At 45.9% G+C, this 20,613-nt stretch overlaps 1 protein-coding gene across 1 annotated transcript in view; it reads right to left on the reverse strand.

The window, feature by feature from the left end:
• Positions 1-20,613, reverse strand: part of SLC36A1 (solute carrier family 36 member 1) — a 48,801-nt gene that overhangs the window by 7,148 nt on the left and 21,040 nt on the right. Inside the window, exons 6-10 of the mRNA XM_053665900.1 lie at positions 19,003-19,087; positions 18,358-18,576; positions 14,069-14,167; positions 11,333-11,499; positions 7,852-8,021 (exon numbers count right to left, since the gene is read on the reverse strand). Coding sequence (XP_053521875.1) covers positions 7,852-8,021; positions 11,333-11,499; positions 14,069-14,167; positions 18,358-18,576; positions 19,003-19,087 — 740 coding nt within the window. The remainder of the gene's footprint in view (positions 1-7,851; positions 8,022-11,332; positions 11,500-14,068; positions 14,168-18,357; positions 18,577-19,002; positions 19,088-20,613) is intronic.

The following is a 20,613-nucleotide window of genomic DNA, read 5'->3' on the forward strand; positions in this document are numbered from 1 at the left end:
GGCTCAGCATTCTGAGACTGTTTATTTACCCTGAGAAATAGGTGATGGTACTAATACTGATTGATTGCTGAGATCTCACCCACCTCTACGTTTCCAGCAACTATGCAGTGCAGATTCAGCACCTTAGGAACGTGTTCTGGGACACGTCCCCCACCTCACTGTCAACTGGAAAGCACCGTGTGCTGCACAGCAGAGCCATGGGACTCCTCCCCCAGAACACAGCAGCTCCCAGCCCACCTGGCTCTGCACCAGTAAAGGGAGCGTGCGTCAATCCACTGGGCTCTAGGCTGCTCCAGCCCACTAAAGGGAAGGCAGGCCCCCATCAGGGACAGTGAGTAGCGGGAGGAGACAAGTCAGACAACCTGCCTGACCCCTCCCACCTCCCAGTCGGTCATTTCCTCTCCGTCGCTCACATTAACCTGAAGGACAGATGGACATTCGTGATATGAGTGGAAGTCAAGTGAGATGTGCTCCACGCACTCGGCGATAAGAATCAAGTGGAAACAGAAACAGAAGCTTGTGTGATTGGAATCTTTTCTCAGATTGAACAGAGAGATGTTTCGCTTTATCACGATATTTTAAAAGCAAGCTAAAAATTTGTTGTTTTTACTATAGAGGACATACAAGATAAGCATGCTTAACAAAAATATCCTTAATAGATATTTTTTAAAAATATAAATTTTTGTTGTTGTTCAAGTACATTTGTCTCTATTTTCCCATTTAATAGATATTTTTTAAACAGGCAAAATTTTTCTCTTAAAACCAGGACCACGGGGCTGGAAAAGAAACACCCTCCTCCTGCCCTGGATGCACCAGATACCACAACCGAGCCCTAAATAAAGTCTGTCACTGGAGAAAGATAGTGGGAGAAGGCAAAAAGGGCAGGACTCCCACTAATATGGGGAAGAGAAAGAGGAGGCCAAATTAGCATAAGCCCCCATTAGGGATATGCGTTTTGCCACCATGCAAAATGTGGCTAACTTGTTCTAACTAATTTCAGAGGCAGGAATCAGGTACTTAGGAAAGATACGGGAGCAACTGAAACCTTTCAATGTAATTATGAGCTAAAGCCCTCTAGAAAGAGAAACTCAAGAAGGTAGAGATCTCAAGAAGCACCAACTAGGAGTACCCTCTCCCCACTCTCTCTGCACCCCCCACAAAAAACACCCACAGAACAGGAAGACAGCGGCTCCCACCGGCAGGTCCACAGCCCCCTGCAGCAGCTCAGCTGAGCCCTGTCCAGAAAGTGGGGGCTGGGGACAACTCAACTGGACCACACGATTAGTCAAGAGGGCTCCAGTGGTATTACAAAACACCTTCCATCTGGGTTAAAAGACTACAAAGAGGATGTTTTAACTGCTGAGATAACATGAGGTAAACGGCCATGTTCAGAGAAGGAACCGATTGGGATTCTGGAGTCTGTGGTTTTAGACCAGGAACAGAAAGAGCTGACTAATACACAAGAGAAGAGAAAGCACTTAAGAGAACAAAAACATACTTACAGAAATATGATCTAAAATCATATACCAACTGGATACTTAATAGCTTCTGTGTGTCCAGAAGCTCTTTCTGATGTTTTCTAAAAGATTTTATTTATTTTTAGAGAGAGGGGAAGAGAAGGAGAAAGAGAGGGAGAGAAACCAATGTGTGGTTAGCTGTTGTGCACTCCCCACTGGGGGTCTGGCCTGCAACCCAGGCATGTGCCCTGACTGGGAATCAAACCAGCGACCCTTTGGTCCACAGGCCAACGCTTGATCTACTGAGCCACAACAGCCAGGTCTCTTTCTGCTGTTTTACTATGACTGATGTTGGTAAAGCCCACCCATGTTACTCTTAGATGTCTAGAAATCTACCTTTAAATTAATTATAGTCTTGGACAGAATATATAATTTCATTTAACGGGGGTATCAATTTAAAAAGTAGAAAAGTAAGGGGAACAACCTATATATCCAACACTAAAGAGTAGTTCAGTAAATATGATCCACCAATAAATGGACTATCATGCAGTCATGAAAATATTTATGAAGAATATGTATATTTATGATCTAATATGAAATAAAATGCAAAAGACAAAGTTATACTATGATTGAAATTATTTTTAAAATGCATGCAAAAGCCCTGGCTGGTGTAGCTCAGTGGATTGAGCGCAGGTCTGCGAACCAGAGGATCGCAGTTCAATTCCCAGTCAGGGCACATGCCTGGGTTGCAAGCCAGTTCCCTGCAGGCCAGTTCCCAGCAGGGGATGCACCAGAGGCAAATGGATGAGAAACATTGATGTTTCTCTCCCTCTCTCCTTCCCCTCTAAACATAAATAAATAAATAAATGTTTTTTAAAAAATGCATGCAAAAGGATTAACAACAGATGATAAAATGTCAAACAAAATTATTTTGCTAGGACAGTGGGGTACTAGGAATTTCTTCCTCAATAACCTCAGATCTAAGCATTCTCTAAATATCTTTACATTAACTTTCTTTTTTCAAGCAATATTTTGATCAAAACCTAAAATCAGGCTCAGAGTACCCTGATAATACTCTTATAGTTAACAGTTGTGCAGAGTCACAGAATTTTGAACTTGAGAGGCACCTTAGTGAGTGGACACCCTCCATACCTTACAGGTGAGGAAACCGAGGCCTCCCGAGGGCCCCTGGGGCTGGGGCACAGGCACAGCACATTCGCGCTGCTCTGCTTCTTCATCAGCGTTAAGATTGCCAAGTGTGAGAGGCCACTCTGTTTGGGCCTGGAAGCTCTGTGCTAACGCGGGGGACGAACCAGGCCTGTTAGGACCTGGGCCTCATGGCAGCAGGTGAGGGGTGTGGCAAGCTAGTGAAGCTTCACCTGCATTTACAGCTGCTCCCCACTGCCCCCATTACTGCCTGAGCTCCACCTCCTATCAGATGGGTGCTGGCCGTATATTCTCAGGTGAATCTGCACACTTGAATCATCCTGAAACCAACCCCCACCCCGGTCTGTGGGAAAAACTATCTTCCACAAAACCAGTCCCTGGTGCCAAAAAGACTGGGGACCACTGCTCTTACAGGTCTGGCTGCTGGAATGTTTTACATTTAGCTATACCTTCTGGCCTCAACAGGCCTCTCAGTTGATATGGTTTTATGATATTACATCTTCAGCAATAGGTTTCTGAAGTTCTCATAGCTAACCGAAGTACAGTGTTTCACGTGGCAAATGCCACAGAGAATTAGCAGCAACCACTGAAGGACAGGTTAGTGCCTCAAGAAACCCTAAGGAACTATGTTTCTGTGCCTCCGAGCTCTCCAGGTGGGAGCAGCCTCTTCCAGCCTCCTCTTCTCCACAAGCTCTGGACACAAGGTGACTGGCTGAGTTGGCATTTCTAAACATATGGGATGGAAGTAAATACTGTTCCGTAAGAAATCATAACAAAATGAGCATCATTCTCCGGGATGCATTATTATCCCAACCCCTCTTCCCCCGCAGTCTGAAATTTAGCATCAAAAAGTAGACACAGCAGTCTTTGCAGGGTAGGGGAGAGTATTGAGAAAGTTCAATTCCAAGTGGAAAAAAATGAGGCTGGACCAAATCACCCTGCTCCCCTTGGGGATGAAGGATGAGGAACAGGAGGAAAAATACAAGAAAACATCCAAAATAAAAATTTAAAAAGCTGCCATTAAAATGTATGGGTATAATTGAAAACAATGAGTTACATCAAAGCTCTAAAATCACGTACAAATTAACCTTGTGCAAAAAGCCATGAAAGTACAAAGAAACAGAAACCAAATGAACTCACATCACTATGTTTAAATGGGTGCTACAGTGAAATGCCTCTCTCGAGTCCCAGAATTACTTCAAAGTCTCCAGGAAGGTTAGAGAAGCCACAGTGCTCAGAGATGAAGGGGCTGCATCCTTTCAGAGGATGACAATTCAATGCAAAGTCACAAGAGATCACAGAAGGGAAAAAACAACTGACCGCCTGCTTCGAGATCAAAAGCAGCTCGAGTCCAGCAGCTCCAGTCCTCTGAGTGGCAGGCCGTGCCGTAGGAGGGAGGTGGGACCCACAGACAGAGCCAGGAGAAGTGAAGCAAAAACCAAGAGGCAAGCAAGGACGGCATGAGGCCTGTGAATCGGACAGTGGTGGCTCCTGCGGGGCGCAGCGGAAAGCAAACTGGCAGGAAGCAAGACACATGCTGCCAGAGGCCAAGGCCAGACTGTAGAAGGAAATGAGCAGCGAGAGAAACCAGGCCCAGCATCACCGCTCCAGCTCTCAGGTCAGGGAGAAGCTGCTAGCTAGGCAGTCGCAGGTTTCACCCAGAGAGGCCTGGGTTTTCTAGAGGAACCACTTTGAAAGAAAGCCAGTTACATGAAATAGCCCCACCTCTCCTCCCAACTCCCTTCAGATCCCAGAATTAGGGCCCGAAGAGCTGACATTATAAACACCTACATGTGGAATCCATCCCCTCAATACTTAGAGCTCATACATCCACAGAAGAAACATACACATCTGAATCAAAGCACCCAGAGTTGCTGGCAGAAGACGGGGTAAAGTCTTCCATGTACACCTAGAGTCCAAGCATCCTATCAGCACGCATCAAAGCAATTTACTGGAAAAGCAAGGTATGTCACCTCCCTTTCTTTGCAGTCGCTCGGGGCCAGCAGTGACCTGCAAGCTGCCCTGGGTTAGCTGCTGAGTGTGCTGTTTCTACAGACGGGACTAGACAGAGACTGAAGATCTACCAAACAAAGGCTACAAGTTGAAGTCAGATTCTTGGTTGCCATCAGCTCTCTGGGCCTGGAAAAATCAAAGTGTCCACCCTCTGCCCGGCTCCCAACCAGCCCTAATCGGATATAAATCCTCAGCCGGAGTGCTGCCCAGGATTAAATCAGAAAGTGACGAAATGAGTTCTTTCCACACAGATACCCAGGATGATAAGCTTCTACCCTTTACCCTTTAAGTAACACACAAAAGAACTGCACGTGGCTCGAGGAGGTACGTTCTGTTAGAGGCCAGCCTGTTCCCTTGAGGAGGCCCATCCTGGGACAGGCCCAAGGCCATTCTCTTGAAGAGGCCTATCTTCAGATAGGAATAGCCTGCTCCTTTGACAAGGTCCATTCCAGGATAGCTACCAACCTATTCCCTGAAGGACATCCATTCTGGTGCAGGCACCAGGCTGTTTCCCCGAGGAGTCTACGCTGGGACAGACACTTCCCTGCTCTCTGTATTTTGCATGGGCAGTTGAAAAGGATGGATGGTCTCTTGCCTGCCCTTCTCTTGCTAACAGCAACCAATAAAATTATTTCTGATTTCCCATACTGTGAGTAAAAGCCAGACAATATTCACATATTTCTCCCTAAACACTCAATTCTGGTTCAATTTTAAAAAATCATAGAGACCTATATTTATTCCAAAGACAAAATGAATAATAAGAAAAGCTGAGATTTCTGGGGAAGTCTCAATGTACTAAGTAAGACAACTTGTCCCAAAAGAATAGAAATTTTGAAAATAACATAAAAACCCAAATACAACCTAAAGAAAAATATATGATTCAAGCATTTCAGTTTGGAAAGCAATTGCAAATACCCTAGTAATTTAAATTAGATAGCAGAGATCAGATCATTTCATGTTCTCTGTTGTATCGACTCACATACTGTGAAAAAACAGGACTAATTCTTGTTTTGAATTTATTTGTGTGATCTCTTGGTTCCAACCAAGAGAAAGTAGGGTGTGCTCTTAATTCACACCGCTGGGTGTGTGGTCTGGGGAAGAGTAATAAAACACAAAGGAATAAATCAAACACCTGGTTAATTGATAGAAAAATATCTAAGAAACACATTTATCTTGACCGACATCCCAAAATGTCTAGAAGAGTACCAGGTAGCTTGAAATGAAACCTTCAGATTGTTAAGCTGCAAAATTGATTACTTGAAAAAACAGGGGAATTCTGGCCAAGATGGAGGCATAGGTAGACACACTGTGCCTCCTCACACAACCAAAATAAGGACAACAGCAACTTAGAAACAAAATAACAACCAGAACTGACAGAAAATTGAACTGTCTAGAAGTCCAACAACCTGAAAATAGACATATTCATCCAGACTGGTAGGAGGGGCAGAGTCGGGCAGCTGGGCAGAGAGGGGTCGCAGCAAAAAAAGCGGTGGCACTGGGCACATGAGGCAGCAGCGGACAGACCCCGGGCACGTAGGCAGCGGCTGGTAAGCCCCAGGCTCGGGGTGGCAACAGGCAGACCTAGTGAGGCGGTGATTGTAAAGCAGGGCAAGCTGTGCAAGGCCACTGGCTGACCAGGTGGTCCCACGTTCACTCACAGATAAACCAGATAAAACTGGGGAGCGAGACAGACCATGCAACCCAGGGCTCCAGCACGGGCAAATAAAGCCTCAAAACACCGACTGAAAACACCTGTGGGGGTTGAGGTGCTGGGAGAGACTCCCAGTCTCAAAGGAGAGTTTGCTGAAGAGACCCACAGGGTCCTAGAATGTACACAGACCACCCGCATGGGAATCAGCACCAGAAGGACCCAGTTTGCTTGGGGGAAGTAGAAAAATAAGGAGAGGTTTAGGAACCTTCGGGACACCTTTAAACCTTTCAACATCTGAATTATAGGGGTACCACCAAAAGGGGAAAAGAAAAGCAAAGGGGGAAAACTTATTTGAACAAATAATAAAGGAGAACTTCCCCAATCTGGCAAAGGAAATAGACTTCCAAAAAGTCTAGGAAGCTCAGAGAGTCCCAAACAAGTTGGACCCAAGGAAGAACACACCAAGGTACATCATAATTACATTACCCTAGATTTAAATAAAGGAGAGAATCCTAGAAATAGCAAGAGATAAGAGGAGAGTCACCTACAAAGGAATTACCATCAGACTGTCAGCTGATTTCTCAAAAGAAACCTTACAGGCAAGAAGGAGATGGAAAGAAGTATTCCAAGTCATGAAAGCCAAGGACCTATATCCAAGATTGCTCTATCCAGCAGAGCTTTCATTTAGAATGGAAGGGCAGATAAAGTGCTTCTCAGATAATGTCAAGTTCAAGGAGTTCATCATCACCAAGCCCTTATTATATGAAATGTTAAAGGGACTTATCTAAGAAAAAGAAGATAAAAAACATGTATAGTAAAATGACAGCAAACTCACAATTATTAGCAACCACACCTAAAACAAAAAACAAAAACTAAGCAAACAACTAGAACAGGAACACAACCACAGAAACGAAGATCACATAGAGGGTTATCAACAGGGGAGTGGGAGGGGCAGAGAGGGGGAAAAGGCACAGAGAATAAGTAGCATAGATGGTAGGTAGAAAATAGGGGGAGGGCAAGAATAATATGGGAAATGTAGAAGCTAAAGAACCTATGACACATGGACATGAACTAAAGGGGGCAATGTGAGTGGGAGAGGGTGTGCAGGGTGGAGGGGCGTGAAGGGGGGAAAATGGGACAACTGTAATAGTAAAATCAATAAAATATATTTAAAAAAAGAAAAGAAAAAACAAACGTGCCCACTATCAGAGTAACATGTACTCATTACAAATATGATTACATGGCTCTCTTTTAGGCCTTTATCATATTTTGTATGAAATAGCAATTATACGTCTGTAACTCTGGACTACCTCTGTAGCATTTCATACTATGTTGACAAATAAATAATGGTCTCCACCCTCATGTCCTATAAAGCACCCATGTCATCAATTCACCTCCCCATCAGGACACACCTCAACTCTGAAACAGAGAGCGTGCCAAGCTTCCTGTTCACCCAGCGCAGGTCGATTTCACCCCGAGGCAAGCTCTCCCTCAGGGGAAGCCCTGGAGGCTGGGTGCCCTTTGGGAATAAACCAACAGGGCAATTCCCTGTGTTCTACTCACACGTCAGGCAGGCCAGCACGGTGCGCACAGACAGGTCCACTACCAGCTTCCAGTGCTCAGGCACGCGGGACACGAAGAAGGGGACAATGATCTCGGCCGGGACGTAGAACTGGATGGCGTAGGTGAAGAAGATGCCAATGGAGTAGAGCAGCTTCACGGACTGGTACAGCCTGCAGGGAGCACCCAGATACATTTCAAAGCTGGCTACACAAGCACATACACTAGCAGGGACAGTGTAAAATGGTCCCGTTGTGACTGGCCTTATCTGTCCAAGATGCAAACGCACGTGTCCTTTGGACCCAGCAATTTCATGTATAGCAATTTACTTTGCAGATATATTTGCACATGTGCACAAAAACCTATATTCAAAATATGTCATTGCAGCATTATTTAAGTACAAAAGACTGAAAACAGTTTAAATGTTCATCAGTGGGGAACTGGTTCAATAAGTCATGGTGTCCCCACAGAGCACTTAAAAAGTGTGAGGCAGAACTCTCAGTGTTGACGTGGCATTAGCTTCATGATATACTATTAAGTGAAAAAATAACGATGCTGTACAGTCTCTACAGTGTGCTACGATTCATTTAAAAGGGAAAAACCATTCTCCCTCACACACACATATGTGACATTCTTACATGCATGAAACATCTCCAGAGGGAAATATAAGAAACTGGCTAACATGGTTGCCTCTGAAATAGAAAACTAGAACTGGGGACTAGAGGAGGTGAGCGGAAACTTAACATTCTCTGTACACCCTCTCAACATTTGGAATCTTTACTAGGGGCATATATCCTTTCAAAAATGAAAGCAATTAAAAATACAATTAGGATGTAGCAAGCCTGATTATACATATCCTCCCCATCCCATTCACAGCTCCCCGGAATCGGAAGGTGACCGCGCAGAGCCAAGTGGCACGAGCAGAATCCATGTTCCCGCCCCACTGCAGCCGTCTTCCCACCACTGCTCCGCATGCAGAGTCTCAGGAAGACCACGGTCTCACGGTGAGATACCTCTATCCACCCCGTCCATGCCTAAGACTATGCAGAGTAGAAAAGAAGTCTTGTAAGTCTTTAAGGATCTCACATGATCGTAAAGGGAAGACCACCCTGCCCCTAAGCAAAACTCCATATCAAACAAGACCCTACGGAGTTGAGCAGCAAGAAACACTGGCCTCCCTCCTGTTGGAAATCTATTTCGAAGTGGTGATTATATCGTTTATAATGTGCACTAAATTTCTCTGTGGTTGAGCTTAATGCCTGGAAGATGTTCTTATGCTGGAAGCAGAACACACCAGGAGAGACTGAGTTTGACAAAAGGTCTCACTCGCTCCAGGAATAGATGATAAAAACTCTTTGGAAAAATCAGCTGGCGGCTCTATAATTAAACTCAGCACAGCACCAAAGCCTGCTGGAGTGCAGGAAAGCCTGCAATCAGTATAGTCACCTGCAGGGGTAGCCAAATAAACTGCACCCGCGTGGAGGCAGAAAGATTAGAATAGCCAGGTTTGAGATATCAGAAGAAAGAAGACAGATGCTCGTCCCTGTCTTCAGGTTATGTGGGCTCCTTTTGCTGCTCCCTATCCATTTATCTTGCTACGCCAAGCTACCATCTGATTCTCGACAGGTCAAGAACATTTGGAAATGTAAAAGCAGGCATCAGAGGGAAAGAGAAAGAGCTTCTAAAAACAATGACCCATTTCAGGGCTACCACTTGGCCGGCCACACAACAAACTTAGTCCCCAGACCCCTGCTCAGTAGGGTGTCCTTTGCTCAACAGTGACAACACCAGTGACAACAACCAGGCCGGCCCAAAAGGTTATTCTGATCCCCAGGGCACTGCGCAGGCACCTCCGTGTCTGCTCACAGCTGCTCTCCATAATGAAATTTTAATCTTCAAAACAGAATTGTTGCTTAGGACGCACCCTGTGACGTCTACTTTTCGGGAAAGCATTTCAATACGTCTCAGTGTTTCCTCGTAATACAGCAACCAAGAGTTGAGACCAGGGAGACGTGGATGGGCTCCCGACAACCTGTGGTCCACGGACAGAGGCCTCCACGTGCACATCAAGTCAGTGACTGCACAGGAGAGGCGCGGCACAGGCGGGGAACTAAGCAGATGTGCCTTCCCCCCTCGTCTCTCTGGAATGGTTTAAAGTGAATGGACCAGATACTTGGCCCTTCCAGGCTCAGAGTTCCAGGGAGAAATGGTACATGCACCAGCTGGTCAAACAATCCATTCTAGATATGCCTCCATACCAATCACTCACCCAAACCAAGAGTAAAGCTCGGGTGGCGGCCCACTTCTCCATCACACCAGTGTACGGTTACAAAGCTGCTTCTCACGCGTATCCCTTGATCTCCATGACAACCCTGGCAGGAAGAATGACTACTCCTCATTCCCAAAAGAGGGAACTGAGGCAGAGAGAAGCTGTGATTTGCCCGAGGCCACAGAGCTAGGACGTGGCAGGGCGCCACTGTCCTCTATGCCCCAGGTGCGTCCTAATAACATCTCCTCATTTAGAAAATGCCTCGTTCCGTGTCTATTCCTCCTTTTTGTTCAAGAATCACTCGCTTGGAGATGATCGTGCACCACGTGCTGGGATGAAATAGAAACGGGGTGGCTGCTGCCCTCACGGAGCTTGCAGTTTAGGGAGATGACCAATTGTGAGACAATGGAATAAAAACTGCGACTGGATTCTAATGGGATCCTATGGGAGCAGAAAGAAGGGGCATCTGACTTGAAGTTGTAGTCAGTGAAACATCAGAGAGATTCTCAAAAAGAGTGACTTAGACCAAGTCCCCCTCGCAGAGCGAGAACCAGGCTAGGACGTGCAGGGCCCCGACGGGCGCATTAAGGAGGGCGAGGGGAAGCCTTTGGGGAGTTCGCAACAAGGGAAGGCACGACTAGACTGACAGGGTCTCGGGCAGCTCACCCAGGTAACAAGGGGCAGCCCAGATCTGGACAAAGATTAAGACTCAGGCCGGAAGGTGGGTCAAAAGGTGTGGTGGGCGGCCACACAGGGATGGTGCTGGCCTGCCAGTGATGGCAGCAGTGGACTGAAGTGACACAGCTGACTTAAGAGATCAGTAGGAGAAAGAATCCACATTCTGACCTCTTGATTTAAAAGAATACAGAACAAACAAACTGGCGGAACAGAAGCAGACTCAGATGCGGACAGCATTTTGATGGATGCCAGGTGGCGGGGAGGGGTGAAGGGGAGGAGGACTGAGGAGCGCAGGTCGGCTGCTGCAGAGTGGTCATGGGGAGGTGCAGTGCAGCATGGGACTGTAATCAATAGGACGTTATAGTGTGATGTCAGACGGGTGTGGGATTTCCGGGGATGATCACTCAGTAAGTTACGTAGTTGTCTAGAGTGTACACCTGACGCTGGTATGATACTGTATGTCAACTGTAACTGAAAAATAAAAAACTGATTCAAGAGATGTATAGTGCCCCCGAGCTTCCACCCTCGCCCACATACCAGCAGTTGGGCAGGTTGAGGGTTATACTGGCTTGGATATTAGCTCCGAATCGCAGGTACCCCAGACTCCCCAGGCTGATGTAGAGTACGGTGACGATGGCCATGCCCACATACAGGATGACTGGAAATCTCTGGGGATCCTTCATTTTGTTTTCAAGGGGCAGAACCTATGGAATAGTGAGAGAGAAGAGAAAACACAGAAAACAACATTAATAGCCAAGAAAAACAATTTCATATTCTTGAAAACTAGTGGTTCATCCTTAGGATTCCTCAAAAGCACATCCATCCTTCATCAGACAGACAAACAAACGCAGCCGTTTCCTCAGGAGTCCTCCTCGCAGGCTGCAGACCCAAGCCCACTGTCCAGTCGGGAAGTGCTGAGTCGCTGGAGTGCGCAGGACGGGAGCCCACGCTTCGCGCCCAGGCCAGCACTCTGCCTCCTGCGGCGAGGTCCCCACAGGGGGGAGTTCTCCTCGTTCCCTGAATGAAGCCACCTGGCAACGAGCAGGCCCTTTGCATCGTGCCCACCTGGAACAGATGCTGGCGGTGGCACAGGCCAGCTGTACCTCACCCGAGATCACAGCTTTGCCAACCTGCCCGAAGAATACAAAACAAAGGTCAGGGACAACGGCCACTCTAGTCCGCAGATGCTGTCACCTTGCCTGAAAGGGGGTAGACACCAACAGTGACAAGTCAAACCCCCAAAGTTAGAGAAACTGAGGTACTGGTGGTGGCAGGACTTCATAGAGGACCTTGGATATTCAGGATCTTGGACATAAGTCACAAAACCCAGTCTCCAGACTCCGATTTCAAACACTGACCCTTGCCGCCGCCTCCCTCAGAGCAGAGGACATTCTCTAACTTTCACTAAAGCAAAGGAAGGTTTAGGAAGATTGGTTCCCAACAGCGAGTGGAGCAGGTATAACTGTGACAGCCTTCACAATCTGCCATCAACTGCTTCTGGCATAACCCACAAGGAAAAGCAATGCAGGGCAAAGACTGTGAACTATCTCTGGCCTTGTCGTCACACTCATTTGCCCTGAGCGCCTGTGGCCATGAGGCAGAGCAGACCCGTGAGCCAAAGCCCAGGGCTCAAGGGGCACGGCGGCGCTGCATCTCCAGCTGGCCTTTAGCAAGCCCCACCCCACCAGCTCAAGGCTCTCAAGCTACAGTTGACCCACATCCAGTAAGAGTCTGTTTCTAAGCTTTCCTTCAGTGTCCTCCTGCGGACAATCTTAAAGAGACAGAGGGCAGGGAGCCCCTCTCCTCCATGTCCGCCAGGCCTGGGCCCGTGGGGCAAACACAGAGAGCACAGTGCACAGTGAGCAGTGGCACTGTACCCGGATGTGCTGGACAGCCCCCAAATCCAAACTGAGTCGGAAAGGCAGAGTTCTCTCTATTGTAGAAATGGAAGAGAGAGAGAGAGAGAGATCTTGAAGGAACACATGATGATGATTACAGAATGACTCCGTGCTCAAGCCTGGCCTAATGAATTGCAGCAAAGCATGACTACTGCACTGTGCTGTTAGGGAAAACGGATCAACTCAGGACAATGCTAGGATCTCCAGGCATCTTGCCACACGTACTCAACCTCTTCTCCCCGGTCCTGAGCACCTGGGACTTCTTTCTCACTGCCGCAGCATGGACCCATTTCAGGCCTCTGCCCCAGCAGCAGGAAAACCACTGGTGTTGTGAGTCAAGGTGAGACATTCTTCCTGGTGATGGGAGGTCCCAAGAAGGAACGCAAAAAAAGTTTAAAACCTCAGAACAACAACCTGTACACCATCACTCAGAAAGCCTCCCCCATGATGTCAGAGCCTTAACCTGGTCCAAAACACTACAGGGACAATTCCTCACTATTTTGACAAAAATATGTCCGGCTTCTAGGTTTTCCTAAAAGCATATATAAGGTGGTGGGGAAATCAAACAGGGAGGAAATGAAACACTGTGAAAGGGGAAGCGTCTTCTCATTTCCTAAGCCCCTGACCAGTAGAGCTAATAATTTTTTTCAGAGAACAATTCTGTACCTTTATTATGAGAAATATCAATAAAAACCAAATTAGGTACAAATGAGTGGCAGATTCCCCTCTTGAGGGGAAGAATTTAGTAAAATCACAGCAATGATGGGGGAGAGCTGAGCTAGGAGTGAAAACTGTTCATTCACACAAAGAAAATACATCATACACACACTAAAAGAAAATACAACACATAAATGGTTCAGGACAGAAAAAGTATTCATATATTTATTAACTTAATAAAATCAATAGTATATTGATGAAAATAAACATTATTCAATGCTCATATGTCAGAAACTGTGCAAAGTACTTTATATATATATCTCACCTAACCCTACCAATTACTAATCATTAAAAATCACTTTTCAGAGGCAAACACTGAAGGCTCAGAGAGGTTAAGTCCATGCACAAGGTCACACAGCTACTCTTTGGCAGGAGGACTCACCCAGTCTAGACCCTGCATTCCTAAATTGCCATGTACTATTGCTTACTGAACATTCAGGAAGGTGGGTGTGCAAAAGAGCTGGTTTGGATGTAAACATTCTCAAATTACATACGATTTATTTTCAAAAGCTGGAGCTGAGGAACTTCCATAGGATCCCTAAAACGCTAACTGGCCATTAAGTCCCACAAGTTCATCGCCAACAGCATTTCCTCAGCACTCCTTACAGCAGACCTCAGGGACACTAAGGGCACCAGAGGATCGCCATGCCACTCTTACCATCCCAATGCCTTCAAATGCAAAAAGGGCCGTGCCGAAGAACAGAGGGTAGGTCTTCCAGGGGGCCACCAAGGGCAGGCGGCTGGGGTCGGGGATGCTCTGAAAAAGAGAAAACAAAACAAAGCAAAGGCTATATACACATGGAGCTTCCAGACCTGAATCCCAACATCACCTACATCCTGGAGTCTTTGAAGAGAGAAAAATCTGACACCTGTCAGAGGACTGGGAGACAATTAGCTCATGTATATTTTTCCCTTCAGACTAGGAGAACCCTGCTTGCTTTGGGGAAGGAGCAGCCCAATGTACCAGAAGAACTCAAATGGTGAAGGCTGCATAAAAACAGTCACATTCTTTTCCTAGGTAATCACATCCCTAGAAATTTAATCTTAGTAGAAAAAAATCAAAATAGAAAAAAGTTAATATCAGTAACTAAAAACCACCTAAATGTTCCCAAACAAGGGAACATTTAGTTTACACATATCAACTATACCATAGAATATCATGCACTATTTAAAAAAGTAAAAAGGACAATAACTAAGTAGCACATGAAAACTGCTTATGAAATAATAGTAAAAAAAAACACCTTAAATTTACATATTCACCATGATACAGCTATTTAAACACTCCACACAGATAAAGCTGGAAGGGAAGATGGTAAATTTTTAGATGAGCTCTTTTCTTCCTCTCTACTTTTCTTTCTTTAAAAAAATTCTTATAAATAAGTTCAAGTACTTGGGAAATATTGACAGGCCCATGACAGGAGTATTGAAACATTTGAGGGAAAAACAGCAAAAAGGACATTTAAAAATAGGTAAATAAAAACCAAGGCGAGTGTCAGCTGCAGGGGCGAGGTAAGGACGGACGAGCAGGAGGTGCAGACGCAGGACCCCAGCTGGCTCTCCCCTGGGCAGCAGCGCCCAGTGCTCAAGGGCATCGAAGGGCCAGGGCGTGGCGTGGGGCGGAAGCTGCTGTCCTAGAGTCTGGCTTTTTAAATCCTGTGTATACACTGCTTAGGTTAAAGTAAAAGCTGACTTTACAACGGCCTTTTACAGTGTTTTAAAACTGATTTAACTACAGAGGCATTAATGAGATAAGTATGGGGCATGTTCTAACAGTTTGACAGAATAATATGAGCGAACAAGAGAAAATCTAGTACTAATCTCTGCAATAGGCTTCTCTTTGAAAGGTTTCAAAGTAATTATACTACAGCCTCCCTAAAACATAAAGAATTTCAAAAATACTTTTTACTGAGCTGCTGCTAAGATATCAGGTCTCTTTACAAGTAGCATTTCAGTAACTGGAATAAAGGCAGACAATGCACACTCCTGCTCTCTGATGAGACAGCAGAGTGAGCGTGCCCTGTCATTACTCCCGAGTCACAGGTTCCTGGAGACAGGAGCCATGCGTTGAGAGGGGAAGACTACTGCTCAGGTTTGTGGGTCAGGTCGGGCTGCCGTGTCAGAGGGAATTTCAGAATATATGTCTGGGGATTTGGTGTGAATGAGGCAGCAGAAGGAATTTAAAATTCTATATACTCAGTCACTGATACTGACTTATAACCAACCAAGTTAAAGAAAAAAGTTTAACGTGCAAGGAAACATACAAATTAAAATCAGCTCACTGTCAACATGTTATCATCTCAATTCTACACTGCTGTCAATTACAACAGCTTTTTGAGGAAATGCTGATAAATGTATGTAAGGATGGAACGGTTTACCCCAGTTTTGGAAACACTGTGGGAAAAACGCATCTCAGAACTAAGGAGATGCAGTGATAAAATACTGACTGGGAGCCCCTCTGGACAAGGCACCCCGCGCAGAGCCATGCTGCCACCCACCTGTTCCGGGAAGCAGCTCAGGTGGCAGGCCTCAGTCAGCTGCCTACAACGGCATGCATGTGAGGAGCAAGAGCACCGATCACACACGTGCCCGGGATTAGGTAAAAATTCAGGAACATCAAACAGCAGTGGAATCCTCGTGGTAAGCAAAGCAAACTGCTAAGAATGAGCAGGAAGAACAGCAGCAGCAGCAACAAAAACGACTCCGAGGGAACATCTTTAGCCCCGAGCCACGTCAAAATGAAGCTGCTCAACACAGCTGAACCAGCGTTCTCCCGGGCTGCACGCGGGGCAGACAGCACCGCTTGACCCCACATACCTCCTGGCTGAGCCCAGAGGCTTGGAATTGCTCTCAAGAAACCAGCAGGACCGCCTTGCCAGAAAGAGCAGGGTGTACTGTGCACAGACAACGCTCTGACCAGAGGCGGCCTTCACGGGAGACTGGGACCCTATCACAACCCACATTCCTACCCCAGCCCCCGCCCCCCGCCCCGTGCTTGGTGACAACCACAGTCCAATCCCTGCATATGATTAAATGTGGTGTGTGTGTCTCACTCACCTCATCTTGAATGTCCACTGCAGTGGTTCCTAGGCAATGACTGAGATCTCTGATTACAAAGGTAAATCAATTTATTTACCCTTCTCTGTTTTAACTTAATTTGCTGGAGGCAGGGGAAAGAGACTCTCTGGAATAACCCGTCATGCATTCACAGGCCCTCCTCCCAGTCTCCTAATAAAATGGGACATGTGACCTGTTTATTTCATGCTTTAAACAACAATTCTGCAGAAGAGTCAGTATCTGCCACCCATCTGACTTACTAGGACACAGGAAAGACAGTAAATGCTCACTAAGTACAATTTAAACTCATTGTCATTTCTTTAACACCAGAAGTCCCTACTTTTTATGACCCAGTTTTCCTAGAAACCACATTAATGGGTAACTGTGTGACAATGAGGAAAAGTTCACCTGCCAGAGTGACCAAAATTAAAACGACTGACATATCCAGTGCTGTCAAGGATAGAAGGCTTGTATCATGGAAGGCTTATACTGTGGAAGGGAGGCTATGTGAAATTGGTAAGTAGTTTTTGGAAAAGGTAACTCCACAATGTAAAATTTCAAAAGTGCAAACTCTTCAGAAATTGTACCTCTAGATAAATATCTTGGAGGAATATTTATACATGCCCACAAAAAGGAAGGCATAAGAAAACTCACTGTCATAATACTGAAGTAATACTAAAAATTATTGGTGACCCGACCGTCCGTTGACTGGGGACTGGTTAAATAAACTAAGGCACATCTATTCTCTGAGACACTACATAGCAATTTAACGGGATGAGGTAAAAACAGGGGTATCAATATGGGAAGCTCTCTAAGGCATCATTGAGGGAAAAGAAGTAGACCAAAACTACATATAATATTTTTTATTTTAATAAAAAATAAAACAAAAATATGCTCTTGTTTTTATGGACTTCTGTACACACTAATGGAGTGTGCGGTGTACTCACAGGACCTGGAAGGAGGCAGACCAGTTGGTCGCACCCAGGGTGCCAGAGTGGAGGAGACTCGGGGTGGGGGTGTGGCATTCGGCAGGCACTGGTGTCGCCCGCACTTCACTAAGATTTTACGTATGTATTTTAGAGAGAGGAGAACACGGACACATCACGGATTTGCCTGTGACGCTTGCGCAGAGGCCATGCTAACCTTCTGTGCATCGTTCCAGTGTGAGTTACATATGCTACACTTTAATGAAGATGTATTGATGAGTTATTTGGGGAACTGAATTTAAATGCTTTCTGAAAAGCTCTGCTTTTATTCTCCTGCTATCACCCTCTGCCTTTTCTCCGGTTCTGGCAACAGCACTGCACTGCCCACAGACAGGGTTTAAGGACACCTCTCGGTCAGCCCGGCCTCCTGCTCCCCTGTACCACCCGCAGGCCCACCCACACAGGCTGTGCGAGCGGGAACCACAACTGGATTTATAAGTTTGACAAGTACAAAACTGGAGTGCTGAGGAATTATTTTATCTACACATGGATTAGAAGACTTGGTTTTCATTTTTATCTTAATATTCTTCTCTATTTTCCAGTCTTATAAAATTACGTATGTATTAACTGTCTAATTGGAGAAAAATTTAAACCAGTGATCTCGAGAGGAATGACTCTGCCCCCCAGAGACGTTTACCAACTCCTGGAGACATTCTGATCGTCACGGCTGGGAAGGAGGGCTGCTACTAGCTCCTAGCAGGTAGAGACCAGGGAGGGTGCTAAATACTCCACAAGACATGGGACAGCCCCCCACCACAAAGAATTATCTGGCCCAAAATGTCAATAGGGCTGAAGTTGAGAACCCCTACTGTAAATATTGAATATATCATGCCTAAGTTAACATATCCCTATTTATGGTCCATGTCCTCGTTTTGTTTGTTTGTTTGATTATTCAGTGGACTCGTACCTGCACAATGAACTGGTAGATCATGACCAGGCTGACCAGCATGGTGATGTTGGCCAATAGGGAGAAGATGGACAGCAGCCGGAGGTTCCTGATGAAAACCAGCAGCACCAGGAAGGGCAGGAAGGCGAGCATGTAGAGTCGCGAGTCCATGGTGGACGTCAAAACCACTGTCTCACTGTTGTGGCAGTCATTGGTGGTTGCATTGGCCGCTTCTATCACCTGGAAGACGCGGAGACAAGAAACAGAAAGAGCTTCTCAAATGACAAAGGCCAGTGAACCTCCCACTGGAAGGTTCGGTGTGTGAAAAGGACCATGTAGAAGTCTGTGATTGGTGCACTGTCTTTTGAGATCTTTGTAATTATCACAGCTACCCAATTATTTGAGCTGGGTTTGACCATCCTGTCTTACCTAAAGACAGGCTGACGGACAAGACGTGGGAATTTCTCAGTGCCCTAGGTCTTCAGATGAAATCAAACAAAAGACCCTGTTCTATGAGGAGAATCTCAATTCTTTTGTTGATCAAAACTGGTTTGGAAAGAAGTCCTTAAAAGAAAGCCCACTTATCTCTTGCCATTCTCCCCTGCCCCATCTCTCTCCCCCTTCCTTCTCCCTCTCCCTGCCCATCTCCCTTAACCAGGGCCATACCTGTTTAAAGTTGTCAGCCAGAAAAACGAAATAGACACAGCAGAATCCCAGCTGCGTGACAATCAGGAAGAAGTCCACAGTGTATCTGAAGGTGGAGAAGACAGGAATACGAAAGATCATGACAAGGAAGAGCGAGACTCCCAGGGAGACTGGCGTCTGAACGGTGCTTTCGCCCCAGTCATCACAGATCCTTCCCACCAGGGGACAAGGACAAGTGTGCCCCGGTGAGAGGAGAAACTGTGCTAAGTGCCACCGGTCTGGACCTTTGGAGGAAGGTGAAGGAGCTGCTGTCGTGTTTTCCCAGGTCCCCTTCCTGGCTTCTTATCTGCCGTGCTGTATGAGGTCAGGCAACCCCAAGGCTAGAAGGGCCTGAGCAGGGCACACACATCGGCACAATCGCCCGGCCCCCTGGTTTCCCTTCCCCTGTGGCCCACCTGTCCCATCTCACACCATTTGTTCTAAAGCCACAGGGAACCTTCAGCATAACAGCCTGGGAACTGTGGCCCCTCCACAGTCTCTTTCTGTAACTTGAATCCAAGAACCAACCTACTCTCACATAAGCACACAGAAATAGATGTATCCTAATAGACTCCTGGGTAAGGCACTGTTACAACAACAGCAGCTGGTAACAACCTATAGGGCCAACCAAAGAAAAATGATTAATTCATAGACCCTTCCTAAATGGAAGGGTATATAGCAGGTAAAAAGCATATGTTAAATCTATATGGGTTAATAGAGAAATGACTAAGACATTTAAGGGAAAAAATAAGTTTCCAAACAGTACACACAGTATGGTTAATTTATATTAAAAAATTAAGATCATGTCCATGTTCATATATACAGGTATTCCAAAAGGATACCCATGCAACTGTGAACAGTGTATATACTTTTACTTATCACTCTATGATCTTCTATGTTGTTCAGAAATAATTTTTTTACTGTAAGTACACATTAACTTCATTAAAGCAAGGAAGGGAGTGAGGAGGTAAGAAAGAGGACAGAGTGAGCCATGGAGAGAGAAGGAAAGAGAGAGAAAACAGGAAAAGACAGAGAGAGAGGGAAAGAGAAAGAGAGAGGCAGAGAGAGGGGGAGAGAGGGCAGGAGAGCGAAGAATTGATCACCAATCATTCAACCAACCAACAGTGGTCACTTGGCAATCTCTGATCTCCTGGTCAGAGAAAATGATTCGGAAAGAATCACACAAATCTCCACCACAGGAGGAAGCTGACAGTGAGTGAAGGTGAAGGTCTCCCTACAACCACAAAAAAAAAAAAATTTCTGAAGATTTTAGTTTTAAGATAGTTCGATTTTAAAAAAGGAGCCTAGTTGGTGTGGCTCAGTGGATTGAGCGCAGGCTGCGAACCAAAGGATCGCTGGTTCGATTCCCAGTCAGGGCACCTGCCTGGGTTGCAGGCCAGGTCCCCAGTATGGGGTGCCTGAGAGGCAACCACACATTGATGTTTCTCTCCCTCTCTTTCTCCTTCCTTTCTCCTCTCTCTAAATAAATAAAATATTTTTTTTTAAAAAGGACTCAGCCCTTAATGGTATCAATTCTCTACGTCCAAATGTACTATTTCTTCAAACAGAAAGCAAAATATAAAAAATTTCCTG

This window comes from Artibeus jamaicensis, unplaced genomic scaffold (genome assembly GCF_021234435.1).
Source record: "Artibeus jamaicensis isolate MK-2021 breed Jamaican fruit bat unplaced genomic scaffold, CSHL_Jam_final contig_432, whole genome shotgun sequence".
NCBI lineage: Eukaryota > Metazoa > Chordata > Mammalia > Chiroptera > Phyllostomidae > Artibeus > Artibeus jamaicensis.